The 21,233-nt window shown below is 35.1% G+C and overlaps 1 protein-coding gene across 1 annotated transcript in view; it reads left to right on the forward strand.

Annotated features, from left to right (window-relative positions):
- The first annotated feature begins 1,891 nt into the window (after nucleotides 1-1,891).
- Nucleotides 1,892-21,233, forward strand: part of LOC123656617 (dorsal-ventral patterning protein Sog) — a 94,129-nt gene continuing 74,787 nt past the window's right edge. The window contains exon 1 of the mRNA XM_045592284.1: nucleotides 1,892-2,268. Within this exon, the coding sequence (XP_045448240.1) occupies nucleotides 2,145-2,268 (124 nt within the window). The 5' untranslated portion in view covers nucleotides 1,892-2,144. The remainder of the gene's footprint in view (nucleotides 2,269-21,233) is intronic.

Below are 21,233 nucleotides of genomic sequence, written 5' to 3' on the forward strand. Positions count from 1 at the left end.
TACAAATATATTAACTCTAAATGTATATAGTTTAATCTTTAATAACTTATAAAAAAAAATTAAGTATAGTATTAAATAGAGAAAAAACAAAAGCCATCTATATAAGCTCAACGCAAAATAGATTCTCTGGAGACATACAAACCACTGCACATAGCCACCTGTACTGTAACCTCATTATATACCTGTAACTGTAACCTCATTGACTTTGTTAAAACTCAGCGTTACCTTGGTATTACTATAGATACTAACCTCAATTGGAAGGAACATATAAACAATGTTTGCGATAAATTTCGTTTCCCTATTAACCAAATTAACTACAATTAAACCGAAAATTCCATTCACAATACTATTAATGTTTTATAAATCTTTAGGTGAATCTATTATATCTTATGGACTAAGCACCTACGGTCTTACATTTAAATCAGATCTCGATAGAGTCTATCATCTCCAATTACGAATCTTAAAAACAATTGTACCCATATACATAAGAAATAAATACAAAAGCAACTCCTTGAAATTATTTAACTACTGCATAGTAATGCCAATACATACTAAAATAAAATATACATTATTATTAGAACAATATTTTAATTCAAACATTCAAATAAAAATCAGTCACTATAAACTAACAAGAAATATTACAAATCACACATTAAAAATACCTAGACATAGTAATTTTTATGGAAAACGTACGCTTGAATATATTATTCTTTTCTTAATAAATAATCTGCCATGGAATTAAAAAAAAAAATCAAAAAATAAAAACAACTATAAAAACATTTAAAAATTCTTTTTAGAACAATAAATAGAGAGAGATTGAAATGGCCGCATTTATTATTTTTATTATAATTATTATTATTCTTTAACCACTTGATGTTAATTTTTTTTCCAATTGTATTCACATATAAAATCTATTATTTGTACAGCTTTATATCATATTTTTATATTAGTACGTGTGTATTAGAATCGTGTGTACTTTAGTATTATTACTTTAGAAACACAGTGCACTGTTAAACTGTTAATTGTTTTTGCTGCGCTGTTTATCACATAAATTGTATCTTTATTTTCGGTAAATAAATAAATAAATAAAAAATATTGCATTAAATAATAAACCTCATGTTGGGAATATTAATAAAAAGTGGGAAAAAATAATTTTATGCGTTGGTCAAACGCAACTATGCATAACAATTTAATCATAATATTATGTGTTTACTGTGTATACCTAACGATTAATAGGTATCAGACAACCATCATTACTCATTCCAGAAATATTTAATTGTTACTATCAAATAAAATTATTATGCGTCTGCGATTACTATTATGCACTTAGATTTATGTACATGTTTCTACTGAAGTACGGAATGCAAATATTCCATTGATTTTCTAAATTCGTAAAACGATAGTTGGGCTTTTCGCCAAAGAACATTTCAATAAATTATAACAAAAGCCCTCATATGCTTTAAACCGATTTATATTCTATGATCAAAACCATAAATTTTAAAATTTATTTTACTGTTAAAAGTTATAGGTTAAAACAAACGTTATAAGTTTATGTTAAAGGGCTCAATTAAAAATATCTTCAGATAAACTTAAGCACTTAATCTGTTGTTATGATCTTTAAAAAAGACAAATGTTGAGGGTTATTAAGCTTTGTATTTAAGATTAGATTTTGCTATTTCGATTTTCGTTATGACTTAGTTAACAACAGAGCGTTACCAGGCGTAAGTAATTAATTGGAAATAATAAACGACAAAAGTTGCAGCACAAGTGCAAGTGAGTGTGCGACGGCGGCGGCGGCGCGTGTCGACGAGCGGCGGGGCGGGCGGCTCGGATGGCGGCGCTGCAATTTTCCCCGCCCGCACCGCTGTGAGCCGCTCTAATGCCGCGTTTTTCGCGAGGGGCGCGCCGGCCCCCTCGCCCCACGAGCTGGGAAATCGCTCTTCGCTCGCCTCAGTCTGGCTCGACCGTCGCACGGTAACGACGTATACGATTTATGTGCACGCTTACCACTCGCGAGTATCCGCTCGAATAAACACTGCATCAGATATCCGAACGAAAAGAGCGCGCGCAGCGAAAATAGTGAGCTCGTGGCCGGGACTATCTGAAAGCAGGTGGGAGAACAAGTGGTAGGTGTGGGCAGTACGATGCTGCCTGCGCTGGCGCTGCTGGTGCTACTGGCACTGGCCCCGGCCAGGCCGGCACTTGCCCGGCGACATGCACCCGACTTGCGCGAAGATGAGCCCGCGCGTCGCACTACACGCCCTGCCGGTATGTCCAGGAGACTCTAGTAAGAGAGCAATTAAATACAGATTATAATAAATCTTTCGCATATAAATCCTTTGTTGCAATGCGCTCAACTATACTTTATGCACTAAGTACATATTAAATAAATATACGCGTCTTATAATAAGTGGATTAGAATGTTTATGTAAATAACTAGACTTTACATTAGGTGACCTGATAGAGAAGTAGTAAGGCGACTCGATTAATTAAATTGTGTGAGACGTTAGTTAGGTAAACGATGCTGTGACGGGGCCAAGTGATTCCGTGAGCGGTCGCAAGTTATTACGATTTATTAGTATATTTTATCCGTCGATACGTATCGTTTTTGTTTCGATGTCATCGCCGGTAAGATGGGATAATAAAAACAATGCCACGTGAGAGCGGCGATCAGCTTTCTTCTCAACACGCACAATAAAATGTCAAGTGATCTATTTTTGACGCATGATACAAGTTATCTTTTTATCGGCCAAAGACTTTAAGCTACATGTATGTATATTTGGTTAAGTTATACAGGATTATATGATCGTACATAAGATTATCACAAAATCGTTCACTTTATTTCGTCTTTCTAATTCTTTAAGGGATTTTATCAGACTAAAAAAAAATATTCAGATTAACCTTTAAAAATAAAACTTTGTCGATTTTGTTGTTAAACATTACTGGTCAGAACATATTTTTTAACTTTAGTTTTTTTTAAAGGACGTAGTGACATTTTAAATATTTTATCCATAATAACAGCGAATAAATTCATAAAAAGTTAGATTTAAATACGTAAAATACAAAAACATTTATGTACGAGAACTTTTAATTAAATAATATCGATTTTGAATCTTGTCATAAAGCAAAAAAAGAGTACCTATGTCGAAAGTAGTAGTATGTATCTCGAAAGATATGATATTCGAAGACTAATTTTATGACTTTTCAGTAGTTTTGCATTTTCCAAATGCGTGTGAATATATCATTAATGTCAATTAAGATAATATTATAAAAATATAGTAGTAATTATAACGACCAGATAGGATTGATAAATTGATTGATTTGATAAATTTATCGATAGCGAAACCAATGCATATCGTACTACCTATATATGCTTAAGCCGTTCCTGCTTCATTTAATAGAAATATATTATTATAATTAATATCAAACCTTTTTTAACAAGTAATGTATATTTCAAGAGAGGTTTATTTTTTATACTTTTACGTTAATATAACTGGATTCTTTTGATAAACAAATACATATGATATATTTTAAAGATGTGAATTGTACATATTATTTAGCTTTAGGTCTCTAATAGCAGCAAAATTTAAAGAAATAGAATGCTTCAAATTATACTTCCTAATAAAAATAAAAGTACAATTTTTGTTTATTAAAGACTCGACATAAACATCGTACGACTTTGCAATCTTATCTTGTCCGATTGATAGGTACAACGTAATTTTGCAAAACATAAGGAATCGCCTATTTAACCGATGGATATCATTTCGTAACAATTCTTTTTATCGCTGAGATAATTATTATATCTTACATTATCATCATTATTTTTCATACCTACTTTTCAGTAATAGCTCCTTATCTTATTGGTTGCCAATGTTTATACGATTGCGTATAATCTTAGATATTATGATTTAATTAAGTCATACTTACTATGAAAGTTGACTGTGATAAAATTATACGATTACTTACGCGAATATTCTTTATCATTTGAATAGTAAGATATTATGTCGATTAATAGTTTTGTTATAATTTAAATGATAATATTTTATTAATTTAAAGATAAGTCGTGTCCGACATAGCTATGTCGGGGACACCGACGGATGGAGTTTACCTGTAGTAGTTTTTTACTATACGGTAATTTTATTGAGATATCAGCGGCAACAAGTTATCAACGACGACAAATCGCTATCATGTACTTACGCTCCCATAGAATTGTATGATAAAATTAAAGATGTGTAATGTAATTACACTATGATTACTTATGTGTGTGGTGACTCCAGTTTAACTCGTTTATTAATAAAGGAAACAAAAAAAAAACATAAACGTAATATTTACTTATTACTTCTTATATAATTTAAATGTTCACTCTTACATCGATACTTCATTTATCTATTTATGTATATTTTAAAACATAGGTACACATATTTCACATTTTGCTATTTTATGAATGAGATGATTCATAAAAAAACTCGTGTTTTACTAGATGCGTTTCGCGGTTTCACTAACATAATATGCGAGCCGAGAAAGAGAGAGAAAGTCGGAATAAAAAGAGTCTTAATGCGTATGTATTATTTTGGACCTCCAGCTACTTACCGACTAAGTTTCATTACAATCAGCGAAGTTTCCTACAAGAGTAACAACCATCCATTTAAATATTCATTCTCACAAAATTTTCGTACTTAAAATTATGTTTGCTCGCAAATTAATGAAAAAACCGATTTCACTTTATCTACATCGATAAGTAATACAACGTAGGTAGTCAAAAAAATAATCAATATAATACCCAAATTAACTTAAAAAGTAGTCCACAAGTATCCACTTTCGGATAAAGATTAGTAGTTAAAAAAAACGAGTGTTCTTTAGATCACACGACTGAAGTAAAACTTACGAAACGTAACTTTCTCTCTTTCTATCTTCACTAACTTATATTTCTTTCTTAACTTACGTTCGCCTCGCCCAATCACACTTTTCTTTTTATTTTTATTTTATTTATAACATACACACTCGGTCGTCTGTCCCTATGATAAGCAACTTAATGCTTGTGTTATAGGTAACATCGGACTGTTTTTAACTATTTTTTTTCACACTTTTCTCTCCTATCTTACTACTAGGTACTACTTACTCCCCAAGGCAAGCGCACGAAAAGAAGTTTTACTTTAAAATTATCGAAATCGATATATCCAGTCAAAAGTTCTGAGGTAGCAATCATAAAAAAGAGCAGTCGAATTGAGAACGTCCTCCTTTTTTGAAGTTTGTTAAAAAACCACACTGGCCAAAAAACCAAATGGCTCCTTTTTGAGCCAGTAAATGAAATTAGTAGGATTTGACAGCGTCAGATTTCTCGTCTTCGGAAACAGTAGCGTATCATCAAATAAAATAATACAATGTCAATATTGGTATCTCTCCGGTAATGTGAGTGATAGTGATGAGATACGACTATCTGACGAGAGTATCTGTATAAGAAACAATATTTTGTTAAAACATAATAAGCAACCAGAAGTAGCTATTTACTAAAAATGTATCAATTTCAATTATATGTTTTTTTAAATATTTAATAGGCAATATATTACTTAAACTTAACAATGTATAAAAATATGGAGTTTAATCCATAACTCTAATACCTTCCTTACCAAGTGTTAAGATCTTAATCATATATCATAAACCAGAAACAAAGATTTCTATGAATACAAAACATCTGGTCTGTGTAGAAATCGAACCCGTGACTATTGTTAGTGGTACTCCACTAAAACGGTCGACACAAATATATTTACTAATTAAAGGAAACGAATCTACAAAACAAATACTAAATCGTAATTAAATTAATTAAAAATGGTACAAACACTTTGATCACTATATTATTAAAGTAATTAACTGAATCAGACTACCATCTGCTGAGCAAAGGTCCCTTCTCTTTGTAGAAAACGGGGCGAGCAGAAAATTTCCCTACCATGAGTAACGATCACTATCGGATGTATCTGATCATAATCGCCACCGCGAATTCCACAACCAACCAACAAGGACACATACCCAAAACTAGAAAATCATATTTATACAAGTACTAGCGACCCGCCACGGCTTCGCATATTTAGTATTAGCATTGCAACCCTGCAATGCTGATACTAAACATAAAATATCAAATAAATATTTGCAATGTAAGCGCAAAAATGTGTTTATTTAAGACATCACATTAGAAACCTCTAAAACTTTCAGTGTTCCTCAACTATATTATGCATGTACTATACATATAAACCTTTCTCCGGAATCACTATTTACTAAAGAAAAGCGCATCAAAATCCATTGCGTAGTTTTAAAGATCTAAGCATACAGACAGCGGGAAGCGACTTCGTTTTATACTGTGTTATGATAAATTTATTTGAGTAGGAATCGAACCCACAACCGTCGGTGTTAAGGCTACTTGCGCAACTACACCGCAATGGTTGTCAGATTATTATAGCTGTCATTTATTACTTTAATGTTATTTTTAATGTATTCTAAAAGCTTAAAAGAGCATCATAATTATGTGTTTTTAGCGTGAGATGTAGAGATAGTCGACATATTCAGAAGTATATAAAACATGAAAGATCAACTTAGAAGAATCATAGATATTTTCACAGATATATTTTGATAAAGTAATAAATATTTCTGACCTTATCCCAGTACAAATGCGTTTTACAAGTAAACATATTGTTTACTAACCTCTATACATTATAACGAGTTACAGTAGGCTAATTTAGTCGTACTTTAAATCAAAATAATATAGTAATCATTATAAGATGTAAGAAAATGTAAAAATTTCAACAATCCAATTTCTCTTTAAGCGTCATCGCTTACATTAACATTTTTACCTTGAATCTACTTTCTCAGTTTTGCGTTAATAAAATTACAAAATATGTTTTACATTTAACCTTGTCTCAGCGCCAGGACGATGTCATGTCCATAACATAATAATAATTATAATAGACATCAAGGACATTCCGAGCGTTACGTTGCTATAAATGACTCGTATTCTCGTCAATTTCCTTTCATTTCTTAAGGAATAAAAATGTTTGCCAAAAAGTATTTAAGAACTCGCCAAAAATCGTATTACCGAGATGAGAAAAATAAGTTGTCTTCGGCGTCTAGACGACCGAGCGAGACGCGACGTGACGGATATAAATAAATACTTCTGAAGAGAAGTCTCTACATTCATACAGAGTGTTCGACTCCTAACTACGTTCCTTCAAATTTCTTCCTTTCTTCATTTCCTTCCTCCGTGGGTGTAAATAATTATGTTCTGCGTGAAAAAAATTTAGCCATTTTTGAAAATTTACTTTGTTTAAATAAACAGAGACAGACTCGTTCTGCATGATACCTTTCGGCAGCAAGTAAACACGCCTTTAAAAAGAAAATTATTACTAATTGACTTTCTCGTTCTGCAGAAGTACCTTGCAGAGCTCTATATCAACTATTAAGACAGTAAAATTTAAAAAAGGATTAAGATTCGTCTTATTACGTGAAATGTGTACAATTACACCTACATAATAATACCTCCACGTTGGAAGGAGCGCAGTTAGGAGTCGAACACTATATGTAGTTTCTATAAATAATTGGTTGCGTGAAAATTGAGCTTTATTTCTCAAGAAATTGCAGTTTTTGAAAAATGCCCACTGTCCAAATATGATTACGCGAAGTATACGAATAATCCTTATTTCTTGAAAAATAAATAAAAAGAAGTGAAATTTCAACATAAAAGCTATGTCAATGGTAACATTTATAATTTGTTAACTGATTTCTGGAAAAAATTATGAGAATTGAATTCTTCAACATATTATCTACTGTACCCCGCGGTTTCACCCGCGTTAATTTGAGGAAAAATCGTATTAAAATATTTTTTTAACCGTTACTGTGTAACCCGGACGACTTGCTCCGGCATGCGATGCGACGCGGCGTTGTCGTTTCATTTGATTTTTAGTTTTCGTAATATTTATTATGAATGCTCGACTCCTATTGATCGTTGCGTGATGTTATTACTTTCCCCGGTAAATGCACTAATCAACACGAAAATAATTTTTAAATTCGAAAAAACAGTTCCTAAGTTTAGCGCATTTAAACAAACAAACTCTTTAGCTTTATTAACCGACTTCCAAAAAAGGAGGAGATTCTGAATTCGATAGTATTTTTTATGTATGTTACGAGCGATTTCATTTTTTTTTGTCCCATTTACACTGACTTATATCACACACACACACACACTTTGGATACCGATTTTGATGATTCTTGTTTTAATCGAAAGTTTATGCTTGTTTTGTAGCCCTATTTGATCGAGATCTGTTGACTACTTTTTGAGTAATCTTTGATAACGTATTTACTTGACTATGTTTTCGTCTACCAACGTTGAATTACTTTTTGATGTAATTGAAGTCGGTTTTTTTTTGTGAGTAAACACAATTATAATATTAAGTATAGATTTTTTATAGTTCTGTGATTGAAGTTTGATTCACAAATTGAGTGATGTTAATCTCTATATATATAAAAGCGAAAGGTCACTCACTCATCACGAAATCTCCGAAACTATAACACCTACAAACTTGAAATTTGGCAGGTAGGCTCCTTATAAGATGTAGGCATCCGCTAAGAACGGATTTTACGAAATTCGACCCCTAAGGGGGTAAAACGGGGGTTGCAAGTTTATATGAAAGTCCTATGTTTTTGAAGTAAGAGACTTGAAATTTAAAATGTATGCTCTATAAATGACGAAAAGGTGTCCAAATAATGTATCTTTAGAAATCAATTCCCTTTTGGGGTTAAAACGGGGGATGGTAGGTTGACTCACTCATCACGAAATCTCTGAAACTATAACACCTACAAACTTGAAATTTAGCAGGAAGGCTCCTTATAGGGCGTAGACATCCACTAAGAACGAATTTTACGCAATTCGACCCCTAAGGGGGTAAAGCGGGGGTTGGAAGTTTGTATGAAAATCCCATGTTTTTGAAGTAAGAGACTTAAAATTTAAAATATATGCCTTATAGATGATGAGAAGGTGTTTAAATAATGTATCCTTAGAAATCAACTCCCTTTTGGGGTTAAAACGGGGGATGGTAGATTGATTCACTCATCACGCAATCTCCGGAACTATAACAGCTAAAAACTTGAAATTTAGCAGGTAGGTTCCTTATAGGGCGTAGACATCCGCTCAGAACGGATTTTACGAAACCAACCCCTAAGGGAATAAAACTGGGGTTGGAATTTTGTATGAAAGTCCTATGTTTTTGAAGTAAGAGACTTTAAATTTAAAATGTACGCTCTTTAGATGGTGAGAAGATGTCTAAATAATGTATCTTTAGAAATCAACTCCTTTTTGGGGCTAAAACGGGGGATGGTAGGTTGACTCCCTCATCACGAAATCTTCGAAACTATAACAGCTACAAATTTGAAATGTGGCAGGTAGGTTCCTTATAGGGCGTAAACATCCGCTAAAAGCTTATTTTACGAAACCCGATCGTTAAGGGGATAAAACGGGGGTCGGAAGTTTGTATGAAAGTCTTATGTTTTTGAAGTAAGAGACTTGAAGTTTAAAATCTATGCTCTATAGATGGTGAGGAGGTGTCCAAATAATGCATCGTAATCTATATATATAAAAGAGAAAGGTCACTAACTCACTCATCAGAAGAACTCAAAAACCGCTGGATGGTCTATCCATCCAGGTTGGACAAAGATAAAATTTGGCAGGGAGGTAGATTATAGTTAGCAGACGTCCGCTAAGAACGGATTTTACGATATTCCACCGCTTAGGGGGTTTAATTGGGGTTGATAGTTTGTATGAAACATATACAGCCTGAAAGTAAAACTAAAAATGTGGTGTATAGAGAGGTTTTATAAAAATAACTATTAAATTATACTAAATTGTGCCTTTTAAAAAGTTACTCAGTTTGATAAGCATTTCAAGTGACTGAAATAAAAAAATAATTTGCGTTAAACATCTTAATAGTTATGCATATCTTCATAACCACGCGGACGTAGTCGCGGGCAACGGTTGGTGTATTATAAAACAAAGTTCCCAAAAGTGTATGTGATCGATTCGCTCAAAATCTAACGGATAATAAACGGATTTTCATGCGGTTTCACCATTGGAGAGAGGGCTCCACTATTGGCAAGAGGAAGGTTTACGGACCGGCTAAGCCGATTTTGATGAGAGTTTCACTGGAAGTTTGCCGGGAAAACTTTGTGACATACTAATTTCAACGCGGGCGAAGCCGCGGGCACAGCTAGTTGTATATAAAATTAAATGTCGACTTCCACCTACAACATTCATCTTACTAAAGTATAGAAGAAGTATGCGGAGTGTAACACATTATACAGAGGCGGTTCGATACAATCATCGCAAAGAACAACTTGTTATGGTCTAAGATCCGGTACAAGGAATATTTATCCTCATGTGTTTAATGGAAGAATGACATTAATGAAAGAATTAAGAATGTAAGTTAGTTCTGCATAAACCGTCCAATGAGAGTCTAATCATGGTAATAATTTAAGTAATTTACCACCTTAATTAATTTATTTTATTGATTAATTTACGTTGACTGGACACGATTTCATCAAGCAACCTGTCAGATATGTAGATAGATATATGTATTATATGTATTATCTTACATATGTTCTGGATTATTGTTAATTTAAACATACGAGGATATAAACGCATTAACACTTTGTATATTTATAACAAAAATTTGTGCATCCAATTGCATAATCCTTAAATTAATTTGTAGAAAGATTTACTCAAGTAAATCGAGATATGTAAGTAGTTAAGTACCTACTCCAATAATAATAAATCTATAATTAGACATTACACATTGTTATTTATTTTTGGCATAATAATTGGCTTTTATCAAATGATCTTGTAACCCAAAGGCGGTAGCATATCAATAGTAATTTTAATAATGTTTTACATTTATTTATTTTTTTGACGCAATTTTTTTATGACTTGTGAGTACCTATTGTGATCTTAAAAATTAAATTGAAAATAAAAAATTAAATAATAATAAAGGAATTTGTGTTGTACCTATTTGTTGCTTAGTAAAATGCATAGTCCTTTTTTAAAAAACTGCAAGGAATTGTCGTAACAATAATACCTATTCATGTTACGTTAATGGTCACTCAGGTCTTAATTATTTATACATAGGGCGGTAGACATGTTTATTTAGTGTGTCAGTTGTAACATATGATGTTACAATTGACACATAAAGGTGATGAATGCGATTCCCCAGTTAATCGATACCAGTAGGTACTTTTAAATACATAACAGTGTAATTGATAAATTCGTGTTTTAAAAAGCAATAAGAGGTTCAGAACCCTGATTGACATATTAAATAAATACAACATGTACAGTTAAACGTAAGAACCAATATGGAAGGAGGAAATGTAGTGTGTCACTAGTAAATACATAATGTCGCACACATGCGCGCTTGAGAATAATCCTGATTTCTGGAATGTTTATGCATTTTATTATACAAGATTGTTTGTGTACTGCGTTGCGTTTGGAATGAAAATGTGCTTGCGCGTCTCTGATTATTGCGTGACATTGTACGACCCGTCGGGTAATTTTCATACTGCCTTGAGTTTTTATCTACATACGTACGCTATATAGGTATTGTTATAGGTAGAACGGTAATGACCTGGGTTGGTACATTTATTATGACAGTAAAAAAATCACTTCACAACGTATTTAATTTTAAAAATATAAAATGGTGAATTGCTCACAAATTAAAATGCGGGCGTCGTTTCAGCCGTATCATAGAAAATGTGTCAAAGTGTTGAACATTAATCAGCTATTATGTAATTGTTATGCTGGTATGGATTTTTGCGGGTTTCCGTTAGGCGTGTATCAATACTAGCTTTCACTTATATCCCCTTTGGGATCCTCAATGATTTACAGTACAGAACCGAATACGGAATTTTGATACTTCTTTTTGTCACTAAAAACTAAACGTTCCTATCCAGGTTAAATTTTTAAACAAATGCTATATATGAATACTTACTAGACTAGACAATTTTTATCATCCTAAACGATATTCTGGAAATATCGTTCAGGATGATAAAAAAAGATTAATGTGAAAGTTCGAGCGCTTAGTAATAATATTAAGGGGTGTATCGTTATGACTTTAGGTTTTTTAAAAGTTATAGCATTTTTTACTCAAAACTCGTCAATTATCTATCTAATTATCTATTTGAAAATTAAAAGGAAATTAAATTTCCTAGAAAAAAGCTGTTTTAGTAAATTAATGTAAAACAAGTGGTTTCCTTGTAATCGTGCCTTAAACATTCATTTATTTTTTCAATTTTGCGTTTCGATTTTGGATTTTTATAACTAACAGAAATATCAATATTTTTACATACATACATATACTCACGCCTCTTTCCCGTAGGGGTAGGCAGAGACCACTTCTTTCCACTTGCTACGATCCTTACATACTTGTTTCGCTTCATCCACTTTCATTATTCCCTTCATACATGCTCGTCGGTTTAGGGTACTCTTGACCTGGCCTTTTTTCAAGACGTCCCCGATTTGGTCTTGAAATGTCCGCCTAGGTCTACCCCTTCCAACACTTCCACTCACACTCGCCTTATATACTTTTTTCGTCAGTCGTTCTTCATTCATTCTCTCGACATGACCAAACCATCTCAGCATACCTTTCTCAATTTTTGTCACTACATCTTCTTTCAGACCACACCGGTTCTTTATCTCACTATTTCTCATCCTATCACTCAGTTTAACTCCTATCATACTTCTTAACGCTCTCATCTCAACTGCATTTATTCTGCTTTCATGTCTCTTCTGCCATACCCAACTTTCACTTCCGTACATGAGTGTCGGAAGCAACACCCCCTCATGCACAGCCAAACGAGCCTTTTTAGACACCTTCCGACTGCTCATAAAGGAGTTCAAAGCTCCGTTCACCATGTTTCCTGCATTCACTCTTCTTTCAATATCACTCTCACACTTTCCATCTCTTGTAAACTTCGAACCCAGATACACAAACTCATTCACCTGTTCAATTTGTTCATCTCCAATCACGATATTACAGTCTGTCACTACCTCATCTCTTTCAAACACCATCACTTTCGTCTTCTTTACATTCATCTTCATTCCCTTTCTAACAAAAGCTCCACTCATAGCAGTTACCATCTCCTGCAACTCCTCGGCCGAGGGCGCAAGTAATACTTGGTCATCAGCATAGAGAAGACATTTGACGAGTAACTCACCCATTCTCAACCCACTTTCATTCTCTTTTAACTCTGTCAAGCAATTGTCCATGAACAAGTTAAACAGCCACGGTGACGCTACACATCCCTGTCTAACACCTTTTTCGATATTAAACCATTCAGTGTATGCCCCGTTTATCCTCACACAAGCACTAGAATCCCTATAAAGAGATTGTAGTGCTCGCATGAGTGCGCCGCTCACGCCGTACACGGACAATGCTGACCACAATTCATTCCTCACCACTCTATCATAGGCCTTTTCCAGATCCACGAACGCGCAATAGACCTTTTTGTTTTTTGCTAAAAACTTTTCGGCTATGCACCGCAAGGAAAAGACCTGATCCGTACATCCCATTCCCTTTCTAAATCCCGCTTGTGCATCCCATACTTTTTCATCTGTTTCATTCATAACCCTTTCAATCAACACTTTCGCATACAATTTACCGACGACGCTGAGAAGGCTTATACCGCGGTAATTTATGCAGTCCTGCCGTGACCCTTTTCCCTTATACAACGGCACGATTACGGCTTTGCACCAGTCTTCCGGTACTTGCCCATTTCGCCAGCACAAATTAAAAAGGCAGTACAGCTGGCTAGCCACTATACCCTGTCCAGCCCTCAGCATCTCGACGGTGATCCTGTCATACCCTGCAGCCTTACCTAATCTCATACTTTTCAGCGCTTTCACTATTTCATCCATGCTTATCTCACTTTCATCGACATTTATACTACTCTCAATGGAAGGTGCCGGATGTTGTACCTGCACTTCCTCTCTTTCAAACACACTTTCAAAATACTCTTTCCATCTCTTTAACACACATTCTTCTCCATTTATAACGCTCCCATCTTGACTCCTGATTGTGCTCAGCTCCGAGGGAGAAATTTTTCCTCTGGCTGTTTTGATGGATCTCCAGAAAAACTTAATGTTTGACTGGAAATCTTCAGTGAGCCTCCTATCAAAATCATCCTTTCGTTCTTCTTTCTTTCTAGACACAACTTCTTTCGCTACTGATTTCAATCTTTTATACTTCGTTCTTGCTTCCTTTACCTCGTCATCCGTTGCCTTTTGAACCTTTTGGTTAGCTTTTGTTGCTAACCAATCTAACCACGCTTTCTTCTTTTCTTGCACAGCCTTTTGTACATCTTTATCCATCCACACATTATAGTTCTTTCTTCCTTTCCTTCTTTTAGCTACCCCGCACACCTCAATAGCACTATTCACGACCCCTTTCTTAAAAATCTCCCACAAATTCTCAATCACCCCTATCTCTTCTATGCCTTTAAAACTTTCTTTCAGTTTCTCTACATACTCATCTTTCTTTTCTTTTCCTTGTAGATTTTCCACTTTTATTCTGGCTAAAACACTCGTAGGCTCGGCCCCTCGGTGGCGCCATCGTTTAAAGAGGCCACGTATTCGGGCTATGACCAGGCAGTGGTCTGTGTCGAGACCAACACCGCGGTATGCCCGAGTGTCAAGCACTTTCTTTCTCAGTCTTTCATCCACAATTACAAAATCAATCATACTTCTAGACTCACCCTCATCTCTTGTATACAAATGGATCTTTTTGTGTTCAAACATTGTGTTGACCACGCAAAGATTCCATTCCAAGCATACTTCAAGCAGACTTCTCCCATTGTCATTCACTCTTTCGTCCCCAAACGTACCCAGAACTCTTTCATACCCATCACGCTTTACTCCAACCCACCCATTAAAATCCCCTAACATTACGATCCGTTCATTTTCTCCGCATTTACTCAAGACCTCTCTCATGCTATCCCAAAATTCCTCTCTCTCTTGTTGGTCTTTTAATGACCCACCTCCGCGCAGATCCGTCGGTGCATAGACCCCAAGGATAAACAAGCGAGTGAGTCCGACTTTCAACCTAATCCAGAGGAGTCTTGGGCTTACACATTCATGCTCCATCACACATTCAACCATTCGAGAGGAAAGGATCACACCAACTCCCTGACAGGCTCGGCTGGTTTGGGGGACTCCCGACCAGTATGCCGTGTAGGGTCCATGTACCGTGGTGTCACACCCTTTCCTCTTGGTTTCATTCACACACAAAATATCTATGAATCTTTCATCCATCATCTGACATACTTCATCTACCTTACCATCCATTCCTCCTCTTACATTCAACGTAGCGAAGCGGCTCTCCATGGGCCACTTTTCGCCCCCGCGAGAAACGAGACGTGATGGGTGGCGAACCACACCGCCGTCATTCATTATTTTTATGGTTCAAAATACTTATTTTCAAAGAAAATTTAATACCCTCCTTAATTTTTTCTAACATTTTAATTCTATTCACTCCTTTCAAAGTTATTCGACGTTAAAGTTAATTTCAAAAGTAATTTATTGTTTTTTTCGCGTTACACATGATATTTTCAACTCGATTGAAAAATTTATAACTTAATTCTTTATTGAGAATAACTTTGTTTTATTGGACCACTAATTTTTTTTTTATTAAATCATAATTTATTAATGTATTATTTTACTTTTTAACGATTGGTTACCTACACAGTGACGTAGCGAGCTTAACTCGCGCCCGGGACAAAATACCTTTTCCTTTCCTTTCCTTACCATTACCTTTCCAACGCCCATTGAAAAGCAATATTATATTATATGTAAAATATACTCGCAAATTAATAAATTAATAAAGTAATATGAAATAAGTCACAAGCTCACTGAAACCCATAGGTAGTAGGAAATATATCCGCCAACCCGCAGTGGAGAGCGACGGATTAAGCTCCGATCCCTCTCCTATATGGAGAAAGGGGCCTATGCCCAGCGGTGGGATGTTACAGGCTGAATCGTGATCGATCTATCATTGCAATAATCGTCATAATGTTCATAATCGTATCAATAAGAGATTATAGATAATATGGCCACCAAGACCCTTGATAGAGTAATATCAATAGATAATTCGCTTCCTAGTAACTGGACAGGACTGCTGAATTGTGATTGTGAAACAAATATTTGCTGGATCAACAATCGGTAAAACGCGAATAGTGGACACATACTTTCGACGAAACCAAGAATATTACAATCGTAATGAGAGAGTTTTGGCAAAAGAAGATAAAATGAATAAAATGTGAATATGTCAGAAGTGTTATGTCGTAAATCGTGGTTGGATTGAGTTATGTCGGTGGCTGTCGCAGGACTCTTATCCAATTCAGAGTATGGTTCATTGCCCTGAAGCTTGCGCGTAACAAACGATCCGTTGACTGATGCCACGTCATGTGCAATGTACTCTTTGTAATTAGCTTGGTCCTGTTCATATTATAAGCTCCTCGCAACACCTTTGAAATTAAGATTAACTGCATTGTTGTAATGTCCCGTCTAAAGTAGTTTTGTGCGCATAAGTTATAGCAATTTAAGTTACGAAATATTTTGTTCACCTCAAAGAGGTTCGTATTTATTATTCTCTAATTCTCCGACCTAATTTGAAATATTTAATATGTGATTTTCATATTTGAAACCAGTAATTAATATGCTATTTTTTTTGTTAAATAGCATATATATAATATAGCTTCCTTATTTTTTGTAATAATTGAAATAATAAAGAAATAAAATAAAATATGCGTTTTTATTTAATATTTTGTTTTATATATGAATATCAATTAAGAAAGCCAGACGCACTCAACCCATTCACTAGTTTGTATTACATTTTACCTCAAACCTTGCCAATATAATTTTATTACTATAATTTAAAAATAAAAATAAACAAAAACCTGTGTAATGATAATTACGGATATTAAAAAACTTCAATTAAATTGTGGTCAAGCTAAATTTAAACGAATTGCACGAATACAAATATGGAAATGTAGTAAAACTGTTTTGTAATCTAGTTGACATTCTATACATTTTTTTATTATTATTTAAAAAAAACACTAGACACTTTTTTATATTGATCGTATACAATTTTATCAAAAAATGTAATAGTGAATAATATAATTAAAATAAATTAGTAACACAAAACAACATGTTCATATTAAATATCAAACAAACAAAGTAACAAAATAATATTCATAAGTCTATGTTAAGAATTTGTTAATTATATTAGAAACCAAATATGGTTTTGTTAGTTTTAAAATTACAGCATTTTGACGTCAATAACATTTGATATATTTGCGTACAAAGAGCTTATGGCTTAGATTATTGCTTAATTTTGACTTGTTTATAGTCAGACAATTTTCATTTTATTAAATCCGTATGTAACTTTAAATATCATCAAATGGAATAAGATGAGAGAGAGAGGGAGAGGGAGAGAGAGAGGGAGAGAGAGAGAGAGGGAGAGGGAGAGAGAGGGAGAGGGAGAGAGAGAGGGAGAGGGAGAGAGAGAGGGAGAGGGAGTGAGAGAGAGAGAGAGAGAGATTAGACTTAGAGACATACAAATATTGACACTTATTTTAATAATAATATAAAGTAGGAAAAGTGTTCATACTGTGTTGATAATACGTTATATTTCCTCGTCGTCGTTCTTCTATGAACAAAAGATATTCATCTTGCCTGTTGACGTTCTGCAATGCGTTAGTTAATTTTAAAGGCAAATTTAGCACTTACTAGCGGTACCAGTCTACGAATCGTACTGGTAACCGTGAAGTATATTTTAATAACAGACAAATAAACGGGACAAAAGTAACGTCTAAGATCTATTAAAAATTACTTTTGTGTAAATAGCAAGCCAAAGACAATATAATTTAATATCTTTGTAGCAAGCCTCCAACCAATATTAACGCACAACGAATTCGCTTGCATGAAATTAATCGAGGTCAAAGAATTTGAGTGCATACGTCTCAATTAAACTCGCCTCGACGACATTAACTAGAATAATCAGTACGTAAAGCATTAGTCACAACGTTTATCCTCACTAGAAGACCTATTCAGTTCAACAGGGTCGGCCGGGTCGTTATCAATGTGCCCAATCAAATGCCGCCTTTTATATTTGGACAATGGGCATTAATTTTGAAAACGCGAGATAGGAATGTTGTCGGCGCAGATTCGGGCAGGTAGAATTTTTAGCGCCTTTATGATCAGATCCTGGCGTGTCATACGCCACCCACGGTTCTAATTAAGCCGGTAGCCAACAAAGGCGCCGGGCTGACCATAACGCTGTCGGATTATGCGGCGTGAGACGAACGGGTCGTCGGCCGGAGGTGCCCCTCGCGTGCTACAATTGCACATAATACGCCTCCGCACGACCCGAGAGACCAAAAAGTTAGAAAAGTGTGGCACGGTGGGACGTTACGCCCGCGCGATACCATCTCGGCGCCACGGACGCATGCCGCCCGCGCGGTCCCTGTTTACGAACTAAAGTTCGTTTGACGTTCGATTTGGACCATATTGTAACCGACGAAGGTGCGGGACGCATTTAATTAAAATTTTACCTTTAAGGACCCGTGAATTATTAGACACCTTAGATTGTTTGAATCGCTTCGTCGTCGGCGTCGATACCAAGAAACGATTCAATATGAGTCGAATTATTTTTGAAGCGGATTTGTTTTTATGCATTTGACTAGGAAACGTGGAAATGATGGTTATCTAAATTGATAGTAATAAGTTTCGATACGATACAATTACGATACTTACGGGGAGCCGAACGTACGGTCGCCGGCTTGTTATGAACTTGAATTAAATGAATGACGCAGTTGTATGAATGGCGCGGCAATGAATCTGAGTCGGAAGTGCAAGCCGCGCTTCAGCACGCTAGTTAATAACGCCGCTGCACGTGCATCCGCTCGCGTTGCGCTTGAGCCGTGCTGCTCCAAGGAACAGAACTATCTTCTACTACTAGTACATCAAAATGTCTAAGGACAAAACTGCTGTGCTTGAGTAAAAGGCCATAAATTTCATATACTGCTTTTAAAAAAAAATATGCTCTTACATTTTCATTTTCACGCTTGTAAAATATATCATTAAAACTATTTTATAAATTCATAACAGCACTCAATAGACCATAGCTTCAATTATAACTCTTATTTCTTATTAAAACAGTTTCGTTTTATTCATTATTTATTAGGATATGAAAATATCCAGTTCAAATTGTTTAACGGAGGAGGTTCTCAAGTCAACGCGTACCTATATTTTGTTTATGTATTTGATATTAAAAACAATCAATGACCGGATCACTAAATAACTTTAACTTCAAAGAAATACGCTTCAGCCTGTAATATCCCACAACTGGACATAGGCCTCTTTTCCCATGCAGGAAAAGCATCAGAGTTTAGATCGCTATCAGGTGTACATGATAACAACCGGGACCGACGACTTGACAAGCTCTCCAAGGCACGGTGGGGAGACCCACAAGTACTGCACAATCACCCATACCACGACAAACATCTGTATGGCCAATACAAATTTTTGTTATGTGTGGGGATCGAACCCGTAAACCCCAGCCACAAACCAGTGCTATGACCGTTGCGCCAACGCGTCGTCGTTTTCGTAGAGTAAAAGCCATAACTCAATCAACTTAACAACGTAAAATCCCATTGATTTACAAATTACAAAAAACAAATTAAAAAAAAACGAGTATGCTTTAGACCGCACGACTGAAGTAAAACTTCTTAAGTAATAGGCCTGCACAATAGGCCTGCACTGTGTCTTAGATATACGAAACGTACTGGCTATGAGAGAAAGAGAAAAAGAAAATGTGTGCTCGCACTTCTCTCTCTTGCTCCACTTACCTACCCCGATCACCCTTTTCGAAACGCTTCATCACGCATTCATTCACCAGCTTACTCCAAAGCCAAGCGTACGTATCTGTGTATGACTGACGAGAGCGTTATGATAAGTGTGATCGGGTGAGGCGAACGAAAGTTTTTTTTGTACAAATAAATCAATAAAATATAGAAAGAGAGAGAGAGAGAAAGATTTACGGTTCGTAAGTTTTACTTCAGTCGTGTGGTCTAAAGCACACTCGTTTTTTATTCGCTTTTCAGTTTCTTCGGCGGTTTAATTTTTTTTGTTAAATTTTTTTAAAAAATATTCGTAATTATTTTTAAACATTGTTCCCGAAAATGGGAATGGGTCTTAAAAAAAGTCTAATTCATGCAGTAATTGATCATTTCATTTTTAATTCAAATAAAGTAAGATTTAGGTCTTTCTAATTCATAAAACCGTAAATATGTTTAGATATAAAAGTCGTTTTTGTAAATAGTCTTTATGGCTAAAGCCATAGAAAGATCAACAATGGCACTGATAACTGTTATCAGCAGGTGCAACTTGCAACTCACGATTCTATTGTTTATGCCCACAAACATTGTTCTCGTGATTTCTTTGTTAAATATTAACATTTGTTAGAAACAGCAAAGACAAACATTAACAATATTACGCTGTGCGGTTACGGCAGTAGAGAATATAGCCATCCTTTCTCTTCCCGTGGGTGTCGTAAGAGGTGACTAAGGGATAACACAGTTCCACTACCAACCGACTTAAAAAGCTGACTGATGGCTGGATAACCACCCAACTGCTGGCTTTGAAATACACAGGCCGAAAACGGGCAGCGGCGTCTTCGGTGCGACAAAGCCAGCCCTGTGGTCACCAATCCGCCTGCCCAGTGTGGTAACTATGGGCAACACAAATGAGTTCACGCCATTTTTGGCGCGAACTTGTGGAGGCCTATGTCTAACTAACAGTACGATAAGCTGAAGTGATGATGACGATGAACAATATTTTTGATAAATCCAGACTTACATACATATTGTGTAGTATATGTGAATATGCAGGAATTTTATGTCGTTTGATATGCATTGACTATTGTTAATTGATTAAATATAGTGACGCTCATTGCTAGTCAAAAGTGTCGAGTAAATTACTTATAAACAGTTAACATTTGTATAAAAAAAATTAGTTTTAAGTCAATTAATAAAAGTATACTCGAGCGGAATTGCGTAGCGGAAAACTTCTAATGTTTATGTTTAAATCGACGATCATACGACATACGTTTACGTAATTAAGGCAGGGATCGAAGTAATCGATGATTCATTTTCTC

Source organism: Melitaea cinxia, chromosome 9 (genome assembly GCF_905220565.1).
Source record: "Melitaea cinxia chromosome 9, ilMelCinx1.1, whole genome shotgun sequence".
Classification (NCBI taxonomy): domain Eukaryota; kingdom Metazoa; phylum Arthropoda; class Insecta; order Lepidoptera; family Nymphalidae; genus Melitaea; species Melitaea cinxia.